We start from the raw sequence: 22,180 nt of genomic DNA, 5'->3' as shown, positions 1-22,180 counted from the left end.
AGGCAACTTATGTGCCTGCCCTGTGGATCAGTGAGCTATGGAAGTATATAGTCAGCAACTCTTGAGAGAGCAGGTTGCATCCCCTGTGCATTAATCCTGTAATGAGTAGGAAAGTAAGTGTCTTGTTGCACTATGGCTCCTGGATTTTGGGGCATTTAAATGAAAAATGGAGTCCTAGGATCCTCTGAAGAACAGCAGCTTTCTTAAAATTAGTCTTCATGTTATTTTAGAACTTCTCTACTAAAAGAGAAAATGGACATTCATTATTTAAGCTTTTCAGCTAGACAGTAGAAAAATCTATTTTTTCATTTTTTTCCATGTTGAAGATTTTTAGCTGGATTTCTGTCCATGATATGAGAAAAAGCTGGTTGCATCCACATCTTCCATGGACTAAATAGAGTAGAAAAATATTCTGGATCTGTTTTCAGGATATCCCCTCCCCTGCTCAGTACTACAATTCCCATGTGACACGTAGATGTCAGAATATCTTCTATCACGTATTCCTCCTTACATTTATAAGTTGTTTCCATTAATATTCTGCACATACTTCTTTAAACTTGCATGCTTATATCACAGCAAGCTGTGACTGTGGTACTGGAAACCAAATGCCACGTATATTAACAAAAAGCTGCATCATACGGGTCTGAAAAAAGTGTAATTTCATGTTGAGTACACAGTTGTATTCCATTTCTTCAGTGGCCTGTGTTTGGTAGCAAGAATAACCTCTGAGAGGAAATGTCAGTCTCTGGTATGGAAGAAGAGGAGGTGGTGAGAGCTTGCTTTGGGTAGAGGTGCTTTCAGATATCCAAATATTAACTTTTTTGGGTAACTTTAGGTATAAATGATTCACAGTCATTGCCCATAGCTCCAGCTCCCACAGAGACTTTATTCTTCTCTGTATAGGGAAGTGGGAATCTTGCTCCCTGTCTGGATGTTGGGGAAGGCATTCGGCCATACCTCTGGATGGTATGAGATGGGTAACACACAATCCCTGTGAAATCTTGCACTTGTTTCTTCAGTGACTCTTGTACTAGCCTGTGTATTCCAGCAATGCCGTGAGCTTCAGTGGCACCCCACTCTCCCAGCAGAAAATGATACTGTTCTCCAAGACCCACCATGCATGATGAACACCTGACAGCACAGTATTAAGGGCTGCTCATGGGCTGGGCTTTGCTGCTCTCCTCTGCTCTTTTCTCAGAACTGCTTATCCTGCCACTCCTGTTCTTGCAGCAAACCCTGGCTTCAAATTCTTCTTGGCAATGCTGCTGATCTGTGGTAGGAATTATTTGAAAAGCCAGGTGATGGCAAGCAGTATGGTTTTCCAGTGGCCAAATGCTAGGTCCCACAACAGGAATAGGATGAAGAATATGATGGTACTTATCCATAGTGTTTGAGTTTAACTGTGTGTGCCTGTTTGCCATATATATATGGCCCTTCAGTTTGTGGGAGGGATGTTAATGTCTGAATGCAGAATTAATTTAAAGATGTCAGCTGGGCAGCACAGTGCTGTTATTTATTGATTCCAGGAAGCCATTGTTTGAAGAATGAGAGCATTTCTAGAATTCACAAATCATTGTGCCTATATGCACAAATGTTTGTGTCTAGGAATAGTTAGCTATTGGCATATTGAACAGTATCAGGGCATTTGTGCTTATTTAACTCTGAGCACCAAATGCAGTGTTCATAGTAATTCCATGTTTTTGTGACAGTGCTGCATCTCATTCTGGTAGCATCAGTCAGCTGCTTCTGAAAGAACTGGGCTTTTTCAGAATTAATGTTGCAGCAGGAAGACCTGTATTCCATGGTAATGGAAACCCTGATAATTCTCAGCTTTTAATTGGAATTAATTTGATGCCTTTACATTTTACACTGTAAAATGAAGATTTGCAGGCACCAATGAGAAAAGCCATTATGGTGAACTGCAGCACAGCAGAGTAACAATGCTGGGCCAGATCATCTGCTCTAGTGAGTAGTGTTTGGACGTGGTATGCAATGAAGCTTGGGAGAAGAATTAAAAAATAAAGGGCAGGTAGATTGGTGATCCTTTCCAACCTGTGTTCTTCAGGCTTCTGTAGCTGAATGCCAAATTCACTGACTTGTAACAGGGAGCTCAACAGTGCTAGTTGAAAGATCTTAAATTGAAGTGATTTATTTTTTCTTGGCTACGTCAACATAGAATATAAATGGTAAAATTTACTCTGGTGGGGTACACTCTGTTGTATAGAAACAGAAATGGATGTTGAGCGTTGCTAACTCATTTGTGTGTTAAGTCTGATTCTGAAAATGCAGAGGTTAAAAAAAACCCCACTGCCTATACTTTCCTTATGAGGCTTCACATTTAGCCTGGTGATTCAGCACCATTTACTCATCTCTGCTTCTCTGAACAGAAATTCATGTCAGTCTCAAGGTATGGTGAAAGCCAGAATTCTGCATGAAAATTTATTGTCTAATACAATTGTTGCACTGGATTAATCCAGGATACTAATAGATACTGTAATTGTAAAAATATATTTGACTAGGACTCTGTATGCATGTGTTCTGTCAGAGGTGTCTGATGTAGACACATAGATTTGAGACGTATGCATGCATGATACAATGTCATGAGTGTTCTGTGGGTGTAATGTATTGGTCTTAACCATGTGCCGTTTGTTCTAGTGAAGTATATGCAAGTTAGTGTCAATTAGCTATCATTGTTTCAATTATTAAATAGTCTCTAGTACTCCAAAATGGTATTTATTTTCATATGAGCAGCATGTCAGTCTAGAATGATCTGTTCAAAGGTGGAGCCACCTGGTTTAATCTGTAATTGGTGATTTCATGTTTTGATTTCTTAAAAGAAGAAATGTTACATAAGCTTCTCTTTGAAAGCAAGACCTACAGAGTAGTCCATGTAAGTTGGATGTAGGGTGCTGGTTTTGATGTGTTGCATTTCTTTTTCTAATAAACCCATAGTTAGGAAATGGATTTCTGAGTTCATTTTAAGACATACAGTGTTTTGCTATCGAAATGAGGGTGTCTGCATTTGTCTAAATGGTAATGAAATACTAATAGTAATCTGAGATTTTTTTTCATCCTGCAAGATAATGATAAGGACGATCTGATAAAATACTTGGCATCTTGATGTCTGTTCTGAAAACTGGGAACACAAACATGATTCAGAAAGTTTACTAAGATTTTATTCTCTAAAACATGGTGTGGTTCACTGCTTTATACAAGTGTGTGTGGGAAGGCACATTTTTTTTATATGCTTTTCTGCAGACTAAACTTCTAGATAGTATTGGCAATTAACCTGTATTTATGCCTATTTTTACTCATGTGTGTTGTGGCTTAACCCCAGCCACTGACTGAGCCCCACCCAGCTGCCTGTTCACTCCCCCAGTGGGATGGGGGAGAGAATAGAAAGGGTAAAAGTGAGAAAACTCCTGGGCTGAGAAAAAGACAGTTTAATAAATAAAGCAAAAACTGCGCATGCAGCAAAGGAAGACAAGGACTTCATTCACCACTTCCCATGGTCAGGCAGGTGTTGGGCCATCTCCAGGACAGCAGGGCTCCATCATGAATTAACTGTTACTTGGGAAGTCAAAATGATGTAACTCCAAACGTCCCGTCCCCCCCCCCCCCCCCTTCTTCCCCCAGCTCTATATGCTGAGCACGACATCATACGGAGTGGGATATCCCTTTGGTCAGTTGGGGTCAGCTGGCTCAGCTCTGTCCCCTCCCAGCTTCTTGTGCTCCCCCAGTCTACCCACTGGTGGGGTGCTGTGAGAAGCAGACAAGGGCTTCACTCTGTGTCAGCACAGCTCAGCAATAACTAAAACATCCCTGAATGACCAACGCTGTTTCCAGCACAAATCCACAACATAGCCCCATACTAGCTACTGTGAAGAAAACTAACTGTACCCCAGCCAAAACCAGCAGAATGTGTAACTGTTGATTTATTTAGAGTTCTTCCTGCAAGTAGTTACTGGTGAACATAATGCTTACTGTAGAGGTTTTAGGAGTATTCAAGGTAGGTGACTTCAAGGCATGTCTATCCATGAAAAAAACCTCTGGTTTTCTTTAACCTGGAAGACCTCTGTATGCCTTGACCAAGAGTCCCTTGGCAGCTCTGTTTAATCTTGCTTAAGTAACTCACTTTGGGATTTTTATGTCCATTCAACTGTCTAAAAAGAAGCACTTAGCCTCCTGGGCAAACACTGTGATATGTACTTTCCTGCCACTGCTTTGTATGTTTTAGGATTTTTCTTGCTTCTTGTGTGCTACTACTGGAAGGCTGGGATATGAAGTTGGGCTGCATGAGTCCCTGTAGTACTTTTTTTTTCATAATTCCTTTTGATTTTGTGAGCCAGCACCTCTTTCAAAGGGGAAAAACACTGCTGAGCAATGAGCCTAATTAATAATTGCATTGTTTTCTGTTCAAGTAATGAAATCAGTGTGCTTCATGTTTCTTGCACGATGTTCTTTGTCATTGGCTAGAGACAGGAATAACAGAATTGAGTTGTCACTTTTGCATTAATTCAGGTCAGCATAGGAGGTACGAGTGGATGGTTAGCCCTGAGCAGGGGACAGGAGAGCACAGCATGATGTATGTGGGATTGCTGGCAATGGCTGCAGAGCTCTGCTTACCTGGCAGCCTGTGCCAAGTTGACTTGGCGCTGTGGTAGTCGTATGTTCATATGAAAGCTTCCCCCAGCATGAGATGTAGCCTCCTGCTGTGGTCAATACCAAACTAAGGTCATGGTAGATTCGGTCTTGGGGCTTCTGTCAGCAGGAGTGTCCTGCTGTGAAGAAAATGCTGTAGCCCAGTGTTACCACGCTTGTCAATAGTTGTGCTCTTATTGATTTTAATGGAGCTGAAAACTCCTGATGCATTTTTATGATTGTTGGCATTATTGCTGAGATACATCTGTAGCCTATCTGCTCCAATGCAGAGCCTTATTCCTGGAGATTATAATTTGAAGGAATCCCTGCATAATTTTCAATTCTTTTCCATAAGAGGAGGCATGTAAAAAAATGAGAGGTTAAATGAACCTCTGAAGACTGATGTTTTGAACTTTATGATCTGGCCCCAAATTCTGAGCCTTTTTACATGTCTGTTTCCTATTGTAGCATGTGTCAATAACCCTTTTGAAATATGACTGCATATTTATCTCTGCTGTGTATTTTCTAGTTGAACCTGCCCTGGTACTTGACAGAAACAAGCATCTACAATTATTAATGACATAGGGTCTGTGTAGCTGCAGAAGGGGTAAATTTGTGCTGTTGCACTCGTAATAAAATTGCGTGCAAGTTACAATTTTTGACCATGAGTTTTGGTGATGGTTTATGGACAGAAAAATGCCAAGTGTGGTTTCCAATACCTGGATCCAAATCTTTTGTCACTTATGAAAATGTTCTGTTTGGTAACTTCTGTCAAAACATACCAGGCAGAGTTTTGAGAATGGGGGGGGGTGGGGTGGGGGAATTCTGTGAATATTCTAAATTCTAATTATTTTTGAAACAAAGCTTTATGAAACTTACAAAATGCAGTTTTGCAGTAAATTTAAGGAAGGTAAATATTTTAAGGTCTATGAATGCATTTTTAAAGCATGGGAAAACTTAAAATGTTTTAAGGATTGCAAGATGATAAATTGAAAATATCAATTTCTAGAAAAGTCAGTTAACTTAATCTGGGACTTCAAACAGCTTGACTGCTCAAGTGCATGGGTTTAAGATTGGGTACTTTAACTTGATATTTTTTTTATCCCTTAACACGTTGCAGTGTTACAAAAATTTAACCTTGTCTCTGAATCATTTGAATGAATTTATTATGGGGAAAAGATAGCATTTTTGCAATACTCTTTCCCATAGGTGTGTCTTTAGTATACACTTAATATAGCTTTTTTCCAATTTAAGATAATGCTTGTGTGTGAGTTCTAGTTAAGCTTTAAATCAAACACTAGAGAACATATAATGTGACATTGTTAAAGTTGAGAAGTTTAGCATTGATCTTAAATTTCTTTATTTCATGTATTTAAATCAGGTGAAGCAGTGTACTTCTGGCTGCTTTGTGTTACAATGGAGCAAAATGCAAAGCAGCTGGAATGTCTCACATATTCAAGGTTTAAAGCCTGTGCTGGTTGCCAATGTAGCCCAGCTGTTGTGTGGCAGTAAATCTTGCCCTGAGTTTTCCATGTGTTGCCAGAACTCACACCACTGGGATGAGTTGAAAGCCAGTGAGAACTTAATCTACATATTTTGGTAGAGACCTCCACATTGCTAGTGTTGTGAGTCTTAGAATTGCTGCATGCAGAGTAGCTAGTGTGTGTCAGGTAACAACTGGTGATATGACATCTATATTTATTTAAGATACTGGTGCTATTGAGCTATCTGCTAGTTAACACAAATGACAACTTAAATGTATGTTGTTAGAGATGGTGAAAATGTTTTTTTTTTTTTTTCCCTGAAACTTGTGTATTATAACTTTGTATCTGAGAACTTGGAATATTTCATCACTGTATTTAAGAACAAATGTATTGATTTTCAGGTCTCAAGAGAGCAGTAGTCTATGTCTCTAAATCTCTTTGTCATGCACAGCCACACGATTTTGAATTTTACCAGTGCACAGACAGCTGCGATCTTCATAATCGGTTTGTGTGGGTGTCAGCATTCAGCTTGCCAATGAAATTTGTCAGAAAAGAAATGAGAAACTGAATGAGATGGGAATTAAACCAGAAAGTTAGCTGTATAGATGATTTAGTGGTAATCTAATGTGTAGCTAATTGGCTAGTATCCAAATTGTGCTTCTGATTGTTTGTTTTCCTCTGGGGAAGAATGTTATTGAATACTAGATGACTGTTTCCCTGAAGGAAAATACCATAAGCTTCAGGTCTAGGTATGTTGTTCTAACATCAATTTTTACCTTGTGTGACACAACTGTTTCTTATAGCATGCACATGGATCATGATACTAAAACTAAAAACGTTGGACTGTAGCAGCAAAATGCTGGCCATGTTTAGGCTAGCAGGAGTTCTGCAATTTACATTATTAATGCCAGAATTTCACCCTAGGTTGTTGTATGTTAAATGAATTTTTATTGTTTAACTTTTGGTTGTCATCCATAGTATACTCATTAGTCAGCAGAATGCAAAAGGAATGTTTTGTGGAAAAAAGAAAAGCAGACTTAGATGTTCACGGATGTGTACTGCTGGAGTCAGATCGAAAACTTTGTCTCCAAGGAAAGTCTGCTGGAAGGTTTTAAAATTCCGTTAAATATCTAAAGTACTCCAGTCAAATCACAACTTGGTCAATATCAGTGAGGGAAAGCAAAACACTGGAAAAGGAGGAGACATAACAATTGCATTTTGTTTTTTTTTTTTACTCTTCCAAATGACAATAATTTAATTTTATTTTCCCTCCTTTGAGATTAGATTTTACTTCTGTCAACTGTCAGTCGAATGGAAAAGTTCAGTGAAGTCAGTGGAACTTTTAGGAGTGAATTCTCAACAGTTTCTATGAAGGTGTTGGCATCTGCTTTAAACTGAATTTTCTTCTTATGATTATTGGTCAAATAGTGTTTTATTCAGCAGAAAACATTTAGAATATTGATATGAATCATCTTGCTTTATGTATTTTAATATTGTTGCTCACAGTAACTTGTGTAATAACTCTGAGAATAGCCAGTGTGATTTTCATCTAACACCTGGTCAAGATGCTGTATGTTGTGCCATACCTTGGGGTTAAGCTGTGAGCAAACACACTGCCAAAATTTCTCCTCTGGAAATCAGGCAGCTAAAGCCCCTTAAGGAGGCCTTTGTCCTGTGGGTTTAAAAACTGAAATATGCCTTAAGCATTATGCCAAGTGGAGTTCCAGTCTTCTATGCCTTGGCTGCAGCAGGAGGGATTTTGTAGGGAATGATTTGGGGGATACAAAAAACCTGACAGTACATGGGGTGTTTGTGGAGCTGTCAGTATAAGCTGCAAAGATAACCATTGTTTATACCTGTCTGGAGGAACAAGTGAAGCATGGTTGGTTGGGTTTTTTTGCAAAGATAAAATTTATTGTCCCTGGGGTAAATGTTCATTGTTTATATTGCTATGTTCTGATTTTTTTAGCTCAACATAAGTCAGTATTTGTTTTTCATAGCAGTCAATACCCACAGTCCAAAGATTTTTTTTTGAAAGTGGAACTACAGATGCTTACTTATGCCTTCATATTGGAATGATGGTACTATTTTGTGCATGTGTGCCTAAAGTCATCATTGCATGTGCTTGTGTCCTACAGCTGTTGCAAAAGTATGTATTGTATATCACATCAACTGATAGTGCTTGCTTCGGTTCTTTGAATAATGGCAGTTTGGAAGTAATCAGTATTAACAAGTTTTAAAAGTATTTCAAGACTTGTTTAAGGTATGATTTTAAATTTTTTTTTTTTCTTTTAGGTGGCCTGGCTTTAGCTCAAGTACTATTTTTTTATGTGAAATATCTGGTTTTGTATGGTGTTCCTGCCCTCCTCCTTCAAATGGATGGACTCAAACCTCCAGCTCTGCCTTGTTGTGTGAGCCTGATGCACAGTTTCACTAAAATGTGGAGGTTAGTCATTATTGCTTTTCAGACAGTTTATTACTGATATATGGCAGTCAGTGTATAAGAACATGCATGTTGTGTGCTCATGGTCACATACATGCTTGCTTTCATGTCCTCGTGCTTTTTCTCACCCCCATGATTCAGCACTTTCTAAATTAAATTCAATTTGATGGTTACTTTTCTCACACTCTAGAGGGTAAGGGCAAGCATCCCTTTCAGCATTTTCATCCTCTTAGTTATTAGAATTAGACTCAGTCTACTTAGCTTCACTAACATAGCAGTTATCCTTTTCCAGATAACTATTAAATAGTTCGTTTTTCTGTCTTGGTCTGAAACCCACATTTCAGCTAGATATTCTTCCAGAGAAGGAAAAGAAATGCTTGATTAATCACCCTATGAGGAAAGCTGTAGTTATAAACACCTTAATATGTAGAGTCATGCAGTGGAGAAAGTCTTCAACACGTAAACCATTACCATTTTTCATAGTATTTCTAATAATGTAGGATGAATTTCTGGATCCCATTTGCTTTTAAAGAGTTTCAGCACAGTATTTCACAAAAAAGTATCAGTTTGGAATCTTGCAGTTGCTTTAAATTAGTGTTCACTGAAAACTGTCTCCCAGGTGGATACTGCTTACTGTTTAGCATGTGTGTAACAGTGGATTCACTTGACTTTACCCCTCCCTTGTTTTCTTCTGCACTATCTCTAGTTCTTTTCGTCTGTGGGATGCTGTGCCCCAGACTTCTAGAAACATTATTTAAAATGATTTAGACTTGTCAGCTTTTTAGGGCAGAGACTTCTCTTGTGTTGTGTGAGCCTAGCGCAGTGGTGTTTACCCTGTTTGGTCTCTGACTGCTTTGCAATATGAATGAAGCTTTTTCATTTTAGCCATAAAATCAGCAGGCCTGCTATTATCAGAGCTTTGTTGGATGAGATTTTAATTTTGTTTTTTGTCTTGAAGCTACTTGTAACAAGAAGGCTTTATAAGAAATGCAGTAGAAATAGAATGCAGAAAACAGATGAACTGTTAAAAATAGTAAGATACTAGCAAATGCCTTGGCTTAAATTATTTTTTAAAGTTTGAACTGCAGTTATGACCTATAGAGTTAGTATAGAAACCTGTGGTTTTTACCAGGCGTTCTCCTGAGAGCAGCATCTCTTGGACTGCAAGCAGAGTTACAAACAGCAGTGGTTTTTTTCCTTCTCCTGCAGTTATTATTCCAAGGAATATGTGTTACTGCTCTGGAGGTGCCAAATGAAACTGATCTTCAGCACAAATACCAATGACACTGCTGTGTCAGGTGGTTGTAACAGACCATGAAAAGGTACTCTGTGCCTGCAAAGATGTGTGGTGTAGCACAGTAAAAACATAGGGGGTTCTTTAAAAAATATTCATAACCTTTATCTCATAAGAAAATGAAACTAATATCTAAGCAGAAAGCTTAATTTTTTTTACAGAAGGAAAAAATGTCAGCTGCTGATATTTACTGTTTGCACAAGTATTTCGTTCATATACGTATCAAACATTCACTGCCAGAAATAATAAAATTATCTTGTGGATGGAATTTGTTTGCTCTTGAAGGTTGAAGAAATGAGTTCATGTACTGCTGACTTGATTTCTTGCTCTCAAAGCTGTGTAGATGGTAGAATTCCCTATGGCTGCTAGTGAATTATGGGTCACTCTCAGTTATCTAAGGAATCCTGCATAGCTTGCCCTCTGAATCCCTGAATTATGATGCCCTTATGCCTTTACAGTTAAACTCTTCAATCACTACTACCCAGAGGCTTTGCAGGTTTTTTTATTTATTTTGGTACGTTATATAGGAATGTCAGTGTTAGGAGTGGGAATAGCCTTTGTTTCTGAAATGTATGACTGCCTGAACAGGACAGAAAGTGTGGAGACAATGGGTTTATCATAAAAGTTAGAAAAAAGGGTAAAAGTAAATAGCTTGTGACACTTTCCTTAAAGTGCTAAATACTTTTTTGTAGTTTGTGAATACGTGGACTTCTATGTGAATGTTGCTAACAACTTTATCAGAGTGAGTCAAATTTAAATGTTAATAACACAGTGCCTAGTTTTAAGCTGGTAGAGTGAGGCGACTTGTACCAGGCTCTGTTTTTGTAAAATGGTAGCCTGGTACAGCTTATTAAAAGCTTCTAGGGCCGTGTTGGGAAATGGAGTGGGGTGGAATGAGCCAGATGACATGAAGTGCACCACTGTTACCTGCTGGCTGACATCTGTGAAGCTGCTTTGAAAAAAGTGTTTGTGTGTGTTTGGTTTGCTCTTATCCTTCTTGCTGGTGGTGTCTGCTTTTAGGTACTCTCAGAAGCAGGGTATTATGCTAGCTAGGCTTTCGGAGGACCCAGTATTGCTGTCTTTATGTCTCAAAGCTATTAGCAGTGCAGATTTTGAAGGAGAGAAGGTAGCCTGAAGATAAAGACAACATGAATGCCACAATGTAAGGAATGCAAATATGCTACTAAGGAGTCTTCCACCACCACCTGGTGTCCTTTGGTCATAACAACAAAGCTTTTGATCAGATACGTCCAGACCAGTGTCACTTATAAGGAGTACGGGCGGACATAATTCACTATGTAATATAGCAGGTGGAAGAGCTTTCAGTCAGGAAGGTAAGAAGGATACTACAGTGTGTCTAAAATTTCTCTGAAGCTGAAAAGCAAAGCAGGTTATTAGAAAAACAGATCAGGTACTCTGCCTCCCTATTTATGGTACTAAACAATAACTCCTTTTTAATTAAAGCCTTTTATTTCTAAGTTTGAATGGACACAATTTGATTTATCAACTTAATAGTAGATTCTGCCTAATTTGCACTTTATTTAATCAAGACAATCTCTTGAGTCAAAAAATTAGCAATCTTGTTTACTGTCTCAAGACAAATACAGGTGTTGAATATGTTACTGTGGTTTCATTTTACCAGGATATTGTCTTACTAAATATGCAGCTGCACAGCTAATGAACGCATGATAAATGTATTACTATTCAGAAACTTGATTATAGCTGTGAAAAGGAGTTTCTGAGCTCCTGATTTCCAGATAGGGCAGCAGTTCAGTGACACACCAACTTAGAGTTTTTAATGTCTGCTTTATCTTAAGTCATGAGAAATTAAAACTTGTTTTTTGTTACCAAAGTCGAAAGCAAGGTATTGAATAGTGCGTGAGCAACAAATGTTGTTTGAAACTTGTAAGTGCTTTTAAAGAATTGGTTCAAGACTGATGTCTGCCACACAACTTCTTAGGTGGGGGGTGAATTGCATAGTGCAACTGGAAAAAGTTGTGCTGCTGTTGAAACTTGCAAATTAGTTCAATATGGAAAAATATCCTAGTGGAGGAATAAGGGTGTGGAAACTACAGAAACAACAGATAGCATGTAACTAAATCCTGTATCAATTTTGACATAAGTAAATGACTTCGGCAATGTATTCCACAAAGAAACTTGTCAGTTCATAAATTAGGACAACGTTTAGCACAGATGCTGTTCATGGGGAAAAATCATACTTCCATTTTTGTTTCCATACTATGTTACTGAGTGTGAGTGCTTTTCTGCAAAGATATTGGACACATTGATCAGATGTGTTTTGATGTGCCGTGGGAATAGCATGTCATAAGAAACCAGTTATCTATGGTCACAGACTGATACAAAATGTGCAGAAGCACAACTCTTCTTCTCTGCCTTTCCACCTTAAAACATGCACATTCCCAAGTATCTTATCCCAAAGTAATTTTGAGACAAATGTGTTGGGGACAAATTCTGCTAAAACTTTATGCATGTTTAATATAGGTCAGCCTCAGCAAAGACAGATTCAGGAAGGCACTAAGTAGTAGTATTTGAAAGGTGGATTTAACAGGAAACAAATTCATCTAGAATAAAGAAAATGGAGTCAAAGAAATGCTGCAAGATAAAAATAAAATAATGCAATGATGGAGAAAGATCTGACTGTTTTCAGCTACCATACTGGAAGTTCTAGATTCCACCTTGTATTTAACACCCCAATTCTTGTCCAGACAGGAGTCTGGCATAAGTCAACCCCCTAATTTTCTTGCATGCTAATGGATGGACTAGGAGGGCTGTATTTTGCATGTACAGACATATGTACACACTTTTATATGAACCCATGTTAAGTTTATCCCACAGATGTTTTGGTGACATCCAAAAATGGTGCCTGGTTATGATTTGAAAGAAGTCATCTATGGTTCAGTCTGGTTTACATGCCTCATTATTGCAAAAGCATTGCTTGCCTTATATGGGAAAAGTGGTCTGTATGCAAGGTCTCAGTGAATTGCTCCAAATTATGGAGTAGAATTTTGCTGTAGGCTAATAGCATTCTCGGCTATAACCATGCCATAGAAAGTGGATCTACAAGTGAAAATATAATCTCATCTGCATCTGTTACTTCCTCATCCTGATACTTTGTCTACCTTCACTGCTGTTCTTGAAACCTTCCCCCTCTGGAAACAGTTCCTTGTGTATGTCTATCAGAAAGGACTGTACAGGGTATTTTCCCTTACTTTCAGATTCTTTTCTGGGAAAAGACAAGTCTGATACTGATGTTATGTGTGAGTGTGAGCACAAGAGATCACTGTGACCACATGCAGTAATTTTGGCATGATGAATAGCAAGCAAAACTCTCTTATTTCGGGCTTAAATGCTTGATAGTATTTATTTTTTTATAATTATAATTGTCTGTTCTTAGTTTGTGCTGAGAACTAGAATAGATTTTTAAACAAGGAAAATGGATTTTCTGACCTGTAGAGGAAAAGTAATTGAAGTCCATTTTCACCTGTGCTTCTCATGGTCTCAGTCCAGTTTATCATGTACTTCCGTTCTTTGGGCTTCAGATTTTTGTATTGGAATAAATCATTTGGGGAGTTAACTTATTAAATATATCAAGACTAGTAAGCTGCTGAAAGGCTTTATGTTATATCATTAAGGAAATTTAAATAAGATGAGAAATGCTGTTTCTGTAAGTGCTTGATTTGAGAAGCTTGCCTCCTTAAATTCCCAAATAACCAATGTCTGGCACAAAAAACAAACATAACTGTCTAACTGTGCTACAGTCGTGTGTAGTCAGGATGACACCCCTGCCTCTGGGCTCAGGAAAAGGTGTCTTTACAAGTTTAGGGGCTTGTACTCTAACAAACTCCTGTGGAAGTCTGCTTTCTGTTTGAGTATTGTAGTGCTCTTTTCCTGTGGTGTTTCTAGGTGAGTTGACAGATGGTCTGAAATTCAAGTTAGCAGATTTTTCTCCCTATATTTCTCCTTTCTATGAGTTTAGTTCTCTGATTACATGCTAGTAATAATAGCAAATCACTGTGGTGCAACCTGTCATTTGGAGGTAATTATAGGGGGGAAAAAGGAAGGATGCTAAATGGTGGATCATAAACTCCTTCCCATGACAGGTATCCTCAGGAGTCAGTTAAGTTATAAATCCTTGAAAAATTTGCATGAGGGAAGGAGAAGCAGGCAGTGAAAAGGAACTCCAAGCCTAGTTGTGCTATGAACAGGGGATCTCATTTTAAGTGCTATAAATGGCCTAGCAGTCAGCTTCAAGAGGATTGGGTATTTTGAGGTGATTTGCTTTGTATCTATCCTATAGTTCAAGACAGCTATGTTTTTGAAAGCTCTCTACTCCATGCCTCTGATGGGACTTACCTAGTAGCTGGAACTGAAAAACAAGACAAGGAAGGACAGGTTTATGCATATTTCCCTTTCCTCTGGAGATTAGGAGTGTCACTTCTGGTATATTTCCAGCCTTCGATATTTTCAAAGAAAAAGTTGTCCAGTGTGTTTTAGTGTATCTGGTAAAACAAAAATGTCATTTAATGATCTAGCTTCTCACTGGTTTTCATCTTAAAAATGCTGCAGCATTTCTACTTAAAAATCAAAAAGCACCTTTTCTCCACCCTATATTTGTAGACATGATCTCTTAAATATGAAAAAAGATTATTTAAAAGGAGAGTTGTATTAAACAGAATTACACCCACAGTGTTGAAACGGCCTAGTGCTCTTTTGCAGAAGTCCAAATACATCGATGCCCATGAGCCACATTAACGTTTGCAAAAGAAGGCTTAACATTCTGAAGTCATAAGGTCTGGTTTGTGAGTCCTGCCTGGACAAGTACACTGAATTGGATTCCAAATCAGTAGTAAAAATAACATGCATAAGAACAGTTTTGTCATGGAAAACTTTTGGATTATGTGCTTTAAAAAGCTTAAAGAATACTAGTTTTCATTCTTGAGAATCTTTTTATGTCATCTTTGAAGTTGCTGGGTGAGAGTTTCAGAAAGGAAAGGGCTCTTTTTTCCTTCCGTTGGTACGGAAGGACCAGGGTTGCATTTAAGGCAGGTCTCGCTGTATGTCCTTGCCACCTACAACTCCTGTGGTACTTCTAACCAGTATGCTCCTGTGTGGAATGTGCAGCTACTATGTGGAGTAACAGCTGGAGTCAGGGTGGTCTTTCAAAGAGAAGAGCCCTCCTTAGAAAGGCTGTGGAGTTATACGTAGCCTTTAAATGTTACATCTGCTTTCCAGTATTCAAATACTTGAGCTACTTGCCCAAAAATTGGGCATTAATTGCAGAATTAGTGCACGTTTTTTAGTAATGGAATAACTTGTTTCTCAGTTGAAAAATTAACACTTTTCCCAATTTACTTGCTTGTTGTATTTTTCATTAACTGTTGTGATGCTTAAAGCCAAGCATTGATCTGTGACACATTATTTTAACATGTCACCTGAATATATGAAAGATACTTTAGTTCTGGACTGGTTAGTCATTCTCTCGCTGATAGAGAGAAAAGATTTAACTGCTTTTGACGTCAGCCAAATTAGAGCATGCTACAGTTCTTATCAACTGTACAGCTCAATTTGCTGGTTATATTAAAGCTTTAAAAGGATCCTTAAATCTCTTCAGTAGAAGAAAAAAAATCTGTTATTTGTCTCTTTGGAGTGTAAAAAGAGGCAATAGTGAAGCACCTTAATCCTTCTTGGTCTAAATTGCATAATTATTGGAAATTTATTTGCATAGTGACTGCTTTGTTACTGTAATTTGAAATTGCTGGGCTTTTTTTAACAAACAAATGAAGCCCACCTACTGCTGATCACCCATGAAGCCCATTCTTCAGTGTTTGATATGAGCTCTGCATAGATACAAACCATTACTGCTACTCATATTTGGCAAACAGCACTCTGCCTGTTCACAACCACTGTAGAAAATGAGTAATGGCTATTAATAAACTTCATTGTTATGTTTGCAATAAGGATAGGGATCTCATAGTAATTGGACAATCACACTGCATTGCAAGTGTCTTACTTGAGGAAAACTGAAGGAGAACTTACCCTATGGGAGTTTGGTACTAATAGGCATTAGGTTTTATCCACTCTCCATGAGCTACCACAGGCTTGTGAAGAATCAGGTAAGGTATAAAATTAAAGTAATATTTCTTCTGAAGGGTTCTAGGAGAGATTTACAGAATATAAATGAGATTTGCTCTTTTTAAGAAAGTGTCTGCTGAACTGTATCACCAAGTTCCAATGTGACTGATATGTGAGAAACAGAACTAATTTCTTGTCTTAAAGCCTTCTAAATAGGCAGACCTGTGTGTAATCTTACATTAACACTGGCAATGACTGATGCCTGCTTAAAGTTCTGCTTGTCTCTCTGGCCAGGAGATTGCAGAGGTGGGAGGAAATTGCTGCCTAGAATCATTAAAACTTCCCTCAGGCTTTCTGATATAATACAAGTTGTGTGTTTAAATTGAAATGAAACAAGACACATTCGATCATGGATCCAATTTGTAGGCTGGAGGCCACTAGCAGTTTGTGAAGTCTTTTTATGTGGTCCACAAAAGAACTTTCTCCTTGTGGTTATCTTGTAGATTATTTTTGCTATGCAGGTCTCCAGCCTGAGCTCCCAGCTAATAACTGAAACTCCACAGATGAAGCTTTGGGACTTACTGATATTTTCTACTCGGAGGTGAAGGGGTCTCTAAAAAGTTGAACTGTATCCTGTGTTATACGGACTGTCCAGAGTCAGTCCAGGTATATCTGCTTCCATTGAAATCAGTGAGGGCTTTTGATTTTGACTGGGTCAGGATTTCATTGTGGATTTCCACCATTCTCATAGGTATAGGAAGCCCTAGATTCTCCCTGAGATACTTTCCAAGTAAAATGTTTAGGGTTTGCTCTGTTCAACTTCAAAGTAATCACATATTTACAAAGTACTCTTTCTGTGAAGTAAGGTGAATGTTTACGCATCCGCTGTATTGGTGCTGAAGAGCTCTACAACACTGAGCAGGAACTCCAGATGGAGGCATCTGTCACAAGATGAATGCAGTAGCAGCTTTGGTTATTCCAATAATGGAGGAAACCAAAAAGCAACTTAGTACTGTTTAATGATTCCGGGAAGAAACAACAGAAATTCAGAGTGTTTCATCTAAGCGTGAAGTGTTAAAATTCCAGTATGTCCTTAAGCAAGTGTCAGAATATGATAGATATCTTCATGTATATACAAGTCCTGCTTATTATTACTGTAACAAGAAATTGCTTGTCAAAGACATGATATAAAAGCATTTGACAGTCTTCATATTTTTTCAAATACAGATTTTTTTTTTTGAGTCTTAGCTACATTTTTACATGGAAATGAAAGAATGCTGCTACTAGTTTGCTGCATTGCAGATGGTTAAAACTTAAAGCTCTCAAATAAAAGACAGTCCATTGAAGCTTGAGACCTAGGCTTAAGCAGGTTCTTAAGATCTTGATGTTTAAAAGAACATTAAATTCACTTGATTTTCTCATTGGGTTGAGCCAGGGTTTGCTTCATTGTATGTTGCATGGTAAGAACAGAGATATTCTGATTTTGCATAGGAAAGAATAGGATTTGTTATTGTTTACCTTGAAGGATTGCCAAAAGAGGTCCGTGTATGTATTTGTTCCTGATTCCAATACCATATCAGTGGGCAGACTGTGAAATCTGTATGTGGGTGGAATTCACAAAGTGTCTTGCACTGCTTGAAAGGCTGAAGTGAAAAATGAGAGCTCCAAGAACATACTTGTATGTGGCAAAAGAGTCCTCAGGAAGTGGTGCAATGTGACTTTCAAGGCTCGGTGTCCAAAAGTATATTCCATAGTTTGGGTAATAGATAAATCCAAATGAGTGATTATATTGGATTGGATCTCATTTTTTATCACGCATCTTTCCATCTTCATTTTAAAAACTAACAACACTAATCACTCCAGGCTTTTTAGATTAATACTTTGCTTGCTATATTTATTTCTACTGTAAAGTATCTTCTGTGATAATTTGACTGTTGTTTTTCTATTAAGTTGTACATCTGCCTTCTAAATAGTGTGTCCTAGCATGGTGGCAGTTATATTATTTAGGAAGTGTACTGATTGTCACTGAGGAGACAAGCTTTGCTATAAAGGTGTAGGCTTCAAGTAAACTTGCAGAAAACAGTATGTCTGAATCTATGCAAGCTATGGACAGGCAAAAGTGTCTTTTAAAAATATGGATGGCTTTCCCAGATCTTTAATAATGAAGATGAGTCAATTGGTAGCAGTCACTAGTTGAAAAATAGTTATTCTACTCGGGAGGTATATCCCCTCTAGGGGATTTGCTTTAGCAAAGTTTTATAGTTCATTGAGACATTAAATACAAGCACTTACAAAACCTGTATATAGACTTTGCTGTCTGCTTTTCCTGTAGTAATCTTACTCTTCAGACAAGACTCTAAAACATGTTTCAGACTTACGTTGCACACTTGTAATTATCTGTAATTTGGAAACTGTCATCTTTGAGGGATTGCCAGCGGGGGAGGTTGCCACAGGCAGCATTGGAAGAGAGATGAACAGAAATAGGAGGATCCAGAAAAGTAGTTGAGAACTGCTAAATGGTGGGGCATCTGTCAAGGGAATTCTCTCATTTACCACAGTCTTTTGGGCATCCCTGCTGTAAGACATTGCTTGAGAAGGAGGGACAATGAGGCAACTTAAGAGCATTGGATCAGTGAAAGCAGCTGTCATTCAATGACCTCTCAGTATCCAGTGCAAAATGTTCTGGCGTGGGAGTGACTCTTAGTCAGCAGCTCACCGGCAAAATGCCAGATCTACTTGCAAAGACTGCTAATAGAAGTGCTGGTCTTGCAAACACTGTTCTATGGTTAAATAGGAGGTCTACTCTGAGGATATGTGAATGAGTTAGATTTTTCAAATGTAAAGTTTAGCCAGACTTGTGAAAGGAAAGGCAGAGTACTGCTGTTGAAACACTGCAGCAACTACAATGCTTCTTTTAAGAGATGATGAATGCCCTCAGGGTAGAGAGTACTGAAGCTATAATTAATAACCCACTTGTTGGATTTCATCGCCACCGTAAGTGACAACTAGTCTAACTGATTTGAAGAGATTTAAGTGCAATTATTGTATGGTTTGCTCCAGCGAAATGTGGGGTAGGGCTGCTGCTTGAACTCCTTTCCTTTCTGCATTCAAAATTGTTCATGTTCCAGCAGTAACATGACTGTTTTTAAGGTGTCTAGGATATTTCTGTCTACAGTGCAGTGCAGTCTCTGCTATCTACCTAGATCTACTCCCATGAAGATAGGGCCTGAAGTTAGAATCATGCCACTATCTGCTTTTCAGAGTGGTGATGTACTGTCTATTTGCAGTGGGCATCTTTGCTGAAGTGCATGGTTAACCAAATGCTTCCCAGGTTATGCTACATGTTGCAGGATTTGTTGTGCTTTGTTTCCAGGAATTGCATGCAGCCCAACAGTCCTGGGGCAGAACTGAGAGAGAACAAAGCCGTGCTGGTTTCTCTTCAGCACATGGTTTAAAAATATGGTTATACAAAACTGGCGTTTGGCAACTCATTATTGTAATTAGTTTCATGAAAAATGGTTCCAGTAAGGAGCTTAACTTTAATTCATATGATCCTGACACGTGCTTGGCATTTATGGCTGGTTTTTTATGCTGTAAATCACTGGGAATGAGGTCTCACAATCCAGCTTTGTGAGATGGGGTCCTTTAGCCGTCATACTGGAATTGTGAATTGTATTCTAGCCCAGCTAATGAGTAGCAGTTTTCATCTAGGTGGGTGTGGGGTCAGGTCCTTAAATAAATTCATTGAATGTAAAAGTTGTATACCAAAGACTCATACAACTGCTTTGAGGAACCAGAGTTTAGACCTCAGTGGACAGAAGGCACAGCTTTGTAGAAGGTGGGACAGCTCCCCCCACCCCATGACACAAGGGGGAAACAGATGACTGGCCACTCTGATATCCTAACTGCAGCATGAACAGAAACTTGTCAGTTTTGCTCATTTGGTTTTCAGATGTATTCTTTTTGCATCCTGGGGACAAAAAGAGGATTTCTGTACTTATTTTTTTTTCCTGGGAATCATCAGGATTACGATTTCAGTGCATGTGCTATTGCTACTGGCTGTGGTTCATACCAGCATTTTTCTGCCTTTTCATATTTTTTCTGTATAAGAGGACTTTCCCCCCCCATCAGTTTTGTGCTGAATGCAAATTTGGAGGCAGCTTGTTGCATTATGCATTTAGCTTTCAAAGCAGAAACTGCATGTCTGTGAAATAATTTTGAAAATATACCTTGAGGAGAGAGCGATATGCTTGCAGGCAGAGATTTCAAAGATTATATTTTGGAGAAGGTCCTTGTTGGTTTAGTAAATATATATTGTTGGTCATTGACTTCTAGTTGATATACTGGGAAAAGATGGATTTGATTAGGAAGGATTACATGTATAATCTTTTGTTTAAATGTATCAGAAACTAGAACTTCCATGCTTAACAAAAGAATTAGTTGTGTACAGAACTGTAATTCAAAACTGCCCTTCAGAGGAACAGAATTAAACATGTTTTTGTAAAGAAAAGAACTATGAAATTGTTTGCAATGAGTAACGTGATTATGAAATGGAGGCTAAATATGTCACCTTTATTGTTCCACTCACTGGTCAAGATTTTGCCCTATTCAAAGACTATCATTACTATTTTGATAAACAAGATTTTACCCATTATTTCTCAAAAAATAAAACCCTATATTGCTACTGACGTTTGAGCAGTATAGAGAATTTAACTGGCAAATACTTTTTTACTTGTATTGCTATGGATATCCTTTCACTTGTTATTTTTAGATTTTCTGAATAAAGGTTTTAATTAAAATTATGCTTGTTCTAGTATTTCAAAAGCATTTGTGAAACTTTTATGTTAACTGAGGCACCCCATATTGCAAGGGTTACCAGATAAATCCTGTATTTTGCAGAGAAGCTCAGGAACTTGCTGAACAAGCTGTATGAAGTTGATTATAAGTTTTGCTGGAATATGAAGTAAATATAGGTTTACTTTATAGGCAGTAGATAATCATGTCCGTGAGCATATGGCAGGTGTAGTTCTGAGTTAATGGGCGGGGAGGTGGGTGGGGCACCCTGTCATGCCTGATGGGTAGATTCCTGTGATGTTGAAGGGATCATTATGAAATTTTTAATACAAAGGTAGTGTGATTTCTTGTTCTTTTTTCATTTAATTGAAGTTGCTTATTCCACCCCCAAGTTGCACTCTGAACACTGCTATACAAACACCCTCTTTACCCCTTGTTAACTTTTCCATCTGAGAATGGAGGGATTAATTACATGTACCAGATCTGTTTCCATTGCTGCTTCACTGTATTTTTCACTTCACTTGTAGACTTAAATGCAGTATGTATTTAAATGTGAACAAGTATAACAATTGAAAGTGTCTATGGTATTGTTTTGTCAAAAACAGCTTCCCATAATCCTAGCCTCTCAGGATTTTTGCCTTGCACGATGTCTCTATTCATTATCCTAGGTGCTTAAAAGTGCATGTACCCAATATCCATAGCCTTAAGTAATGCAATTAATTCTCCCATTTATAGTTTGAAATTGTTCGGTCTTGTTGTTCTTGCTTTTTGGAACTAATCAATGATACTGTCCTGAGGTGTCTTTAAGATCTAGGTGCACACTCTGCTACTGTTTATTCTCATAATTCTGTTGGTGTAGTTACTACTTTAAATGACTGCTTACGCTGTTGAGAATTCAGGATCTTAAGTGCTCACATGAAATGTATCAGTACAGCATCACACCGAGGAAATGGGGCCTGCATCTAAGCTGAGTTATACCTAGTGAGAGTCTGATCTTTTTTCCTCCTTTTCATTTATTCTAATTGATTCCATCATGTTCATTTGTAATACTTATTGAATGTTTGTAGAAATATTTTAATAGCTAAAGCCTATATGAAATAATTACAAAGCTTTTTTAATAGCAAGTGTATTATGTTTTGGAAAGGGCAAAAATTGAGAGAAAAGATGGCATGTAAGACATGCCGTCTTTTCAGATGAGTCTCATGATGGTATGAGGCAGCAAACTGTCTCATTTCCTCTCCCACTCTGAACCCACGCCGCCTCAGGTTTGTCCACCCCAACCTCCTTCAGCTCCGATCATCTCTAGTTAGCAGGACCATCCAGTTTCCATGCTTGTTGAAGGCCAAGTCCTTTGGCTTTTGGTTCAGTGTCAAAAGTGGTGATATCTGTATACTCCACATCCCTTTCTACAAGAAGCTCAGTTGTTATGTC

The 22,180-nt window shown here is 38.2% G+C and overlaps 1 protein-coding gene across 2 annotated transcripts in view; it reads left to right on the top strand.

The window, feature by feature from the left end:
• HHAT (hedgehog acyltransferase) overlaps nucleotides 1-22,180 on the top strand; it is a 163,592-nt gene that overhangs the window by 13,296 nt on the left and 128,116 nt on the right. For both annotated transcript variants that reach the window (XM_074820639.1, XM_074820638.1), the window contains one exon: nucleotides 8,421-8,571. In XM_074820639.1, coding sequence (XP_074676740.1) covers nucleotides 8,421-8,571 — 151 coding nt within the window. The remainder of the gene's footprint in view (nucleotides 1-8,420; nucleotides 8,572-22,180) is intronic.

This window comes from Strix aluco, chromosome 3 (assembly GCF_031877795.1).
Source record: "Strix aluco isolate bStrAlu1 chromosome 3, bStrAlu1.hap1, whole genome shotgun sequence".
In the NCBI taxonomy this organism is placed as follows: domain Eukaryota; kingdom Metazoa; phylum Chordata; class Aves; order Strigiformes; family Strigidae; genus Strix; species Strix aluco.
The sequence above is the reverse complement of the archived record's forward strand: the minus strand, read 5'-3'. Positions and strand labels throughout refer to the sequence as shown.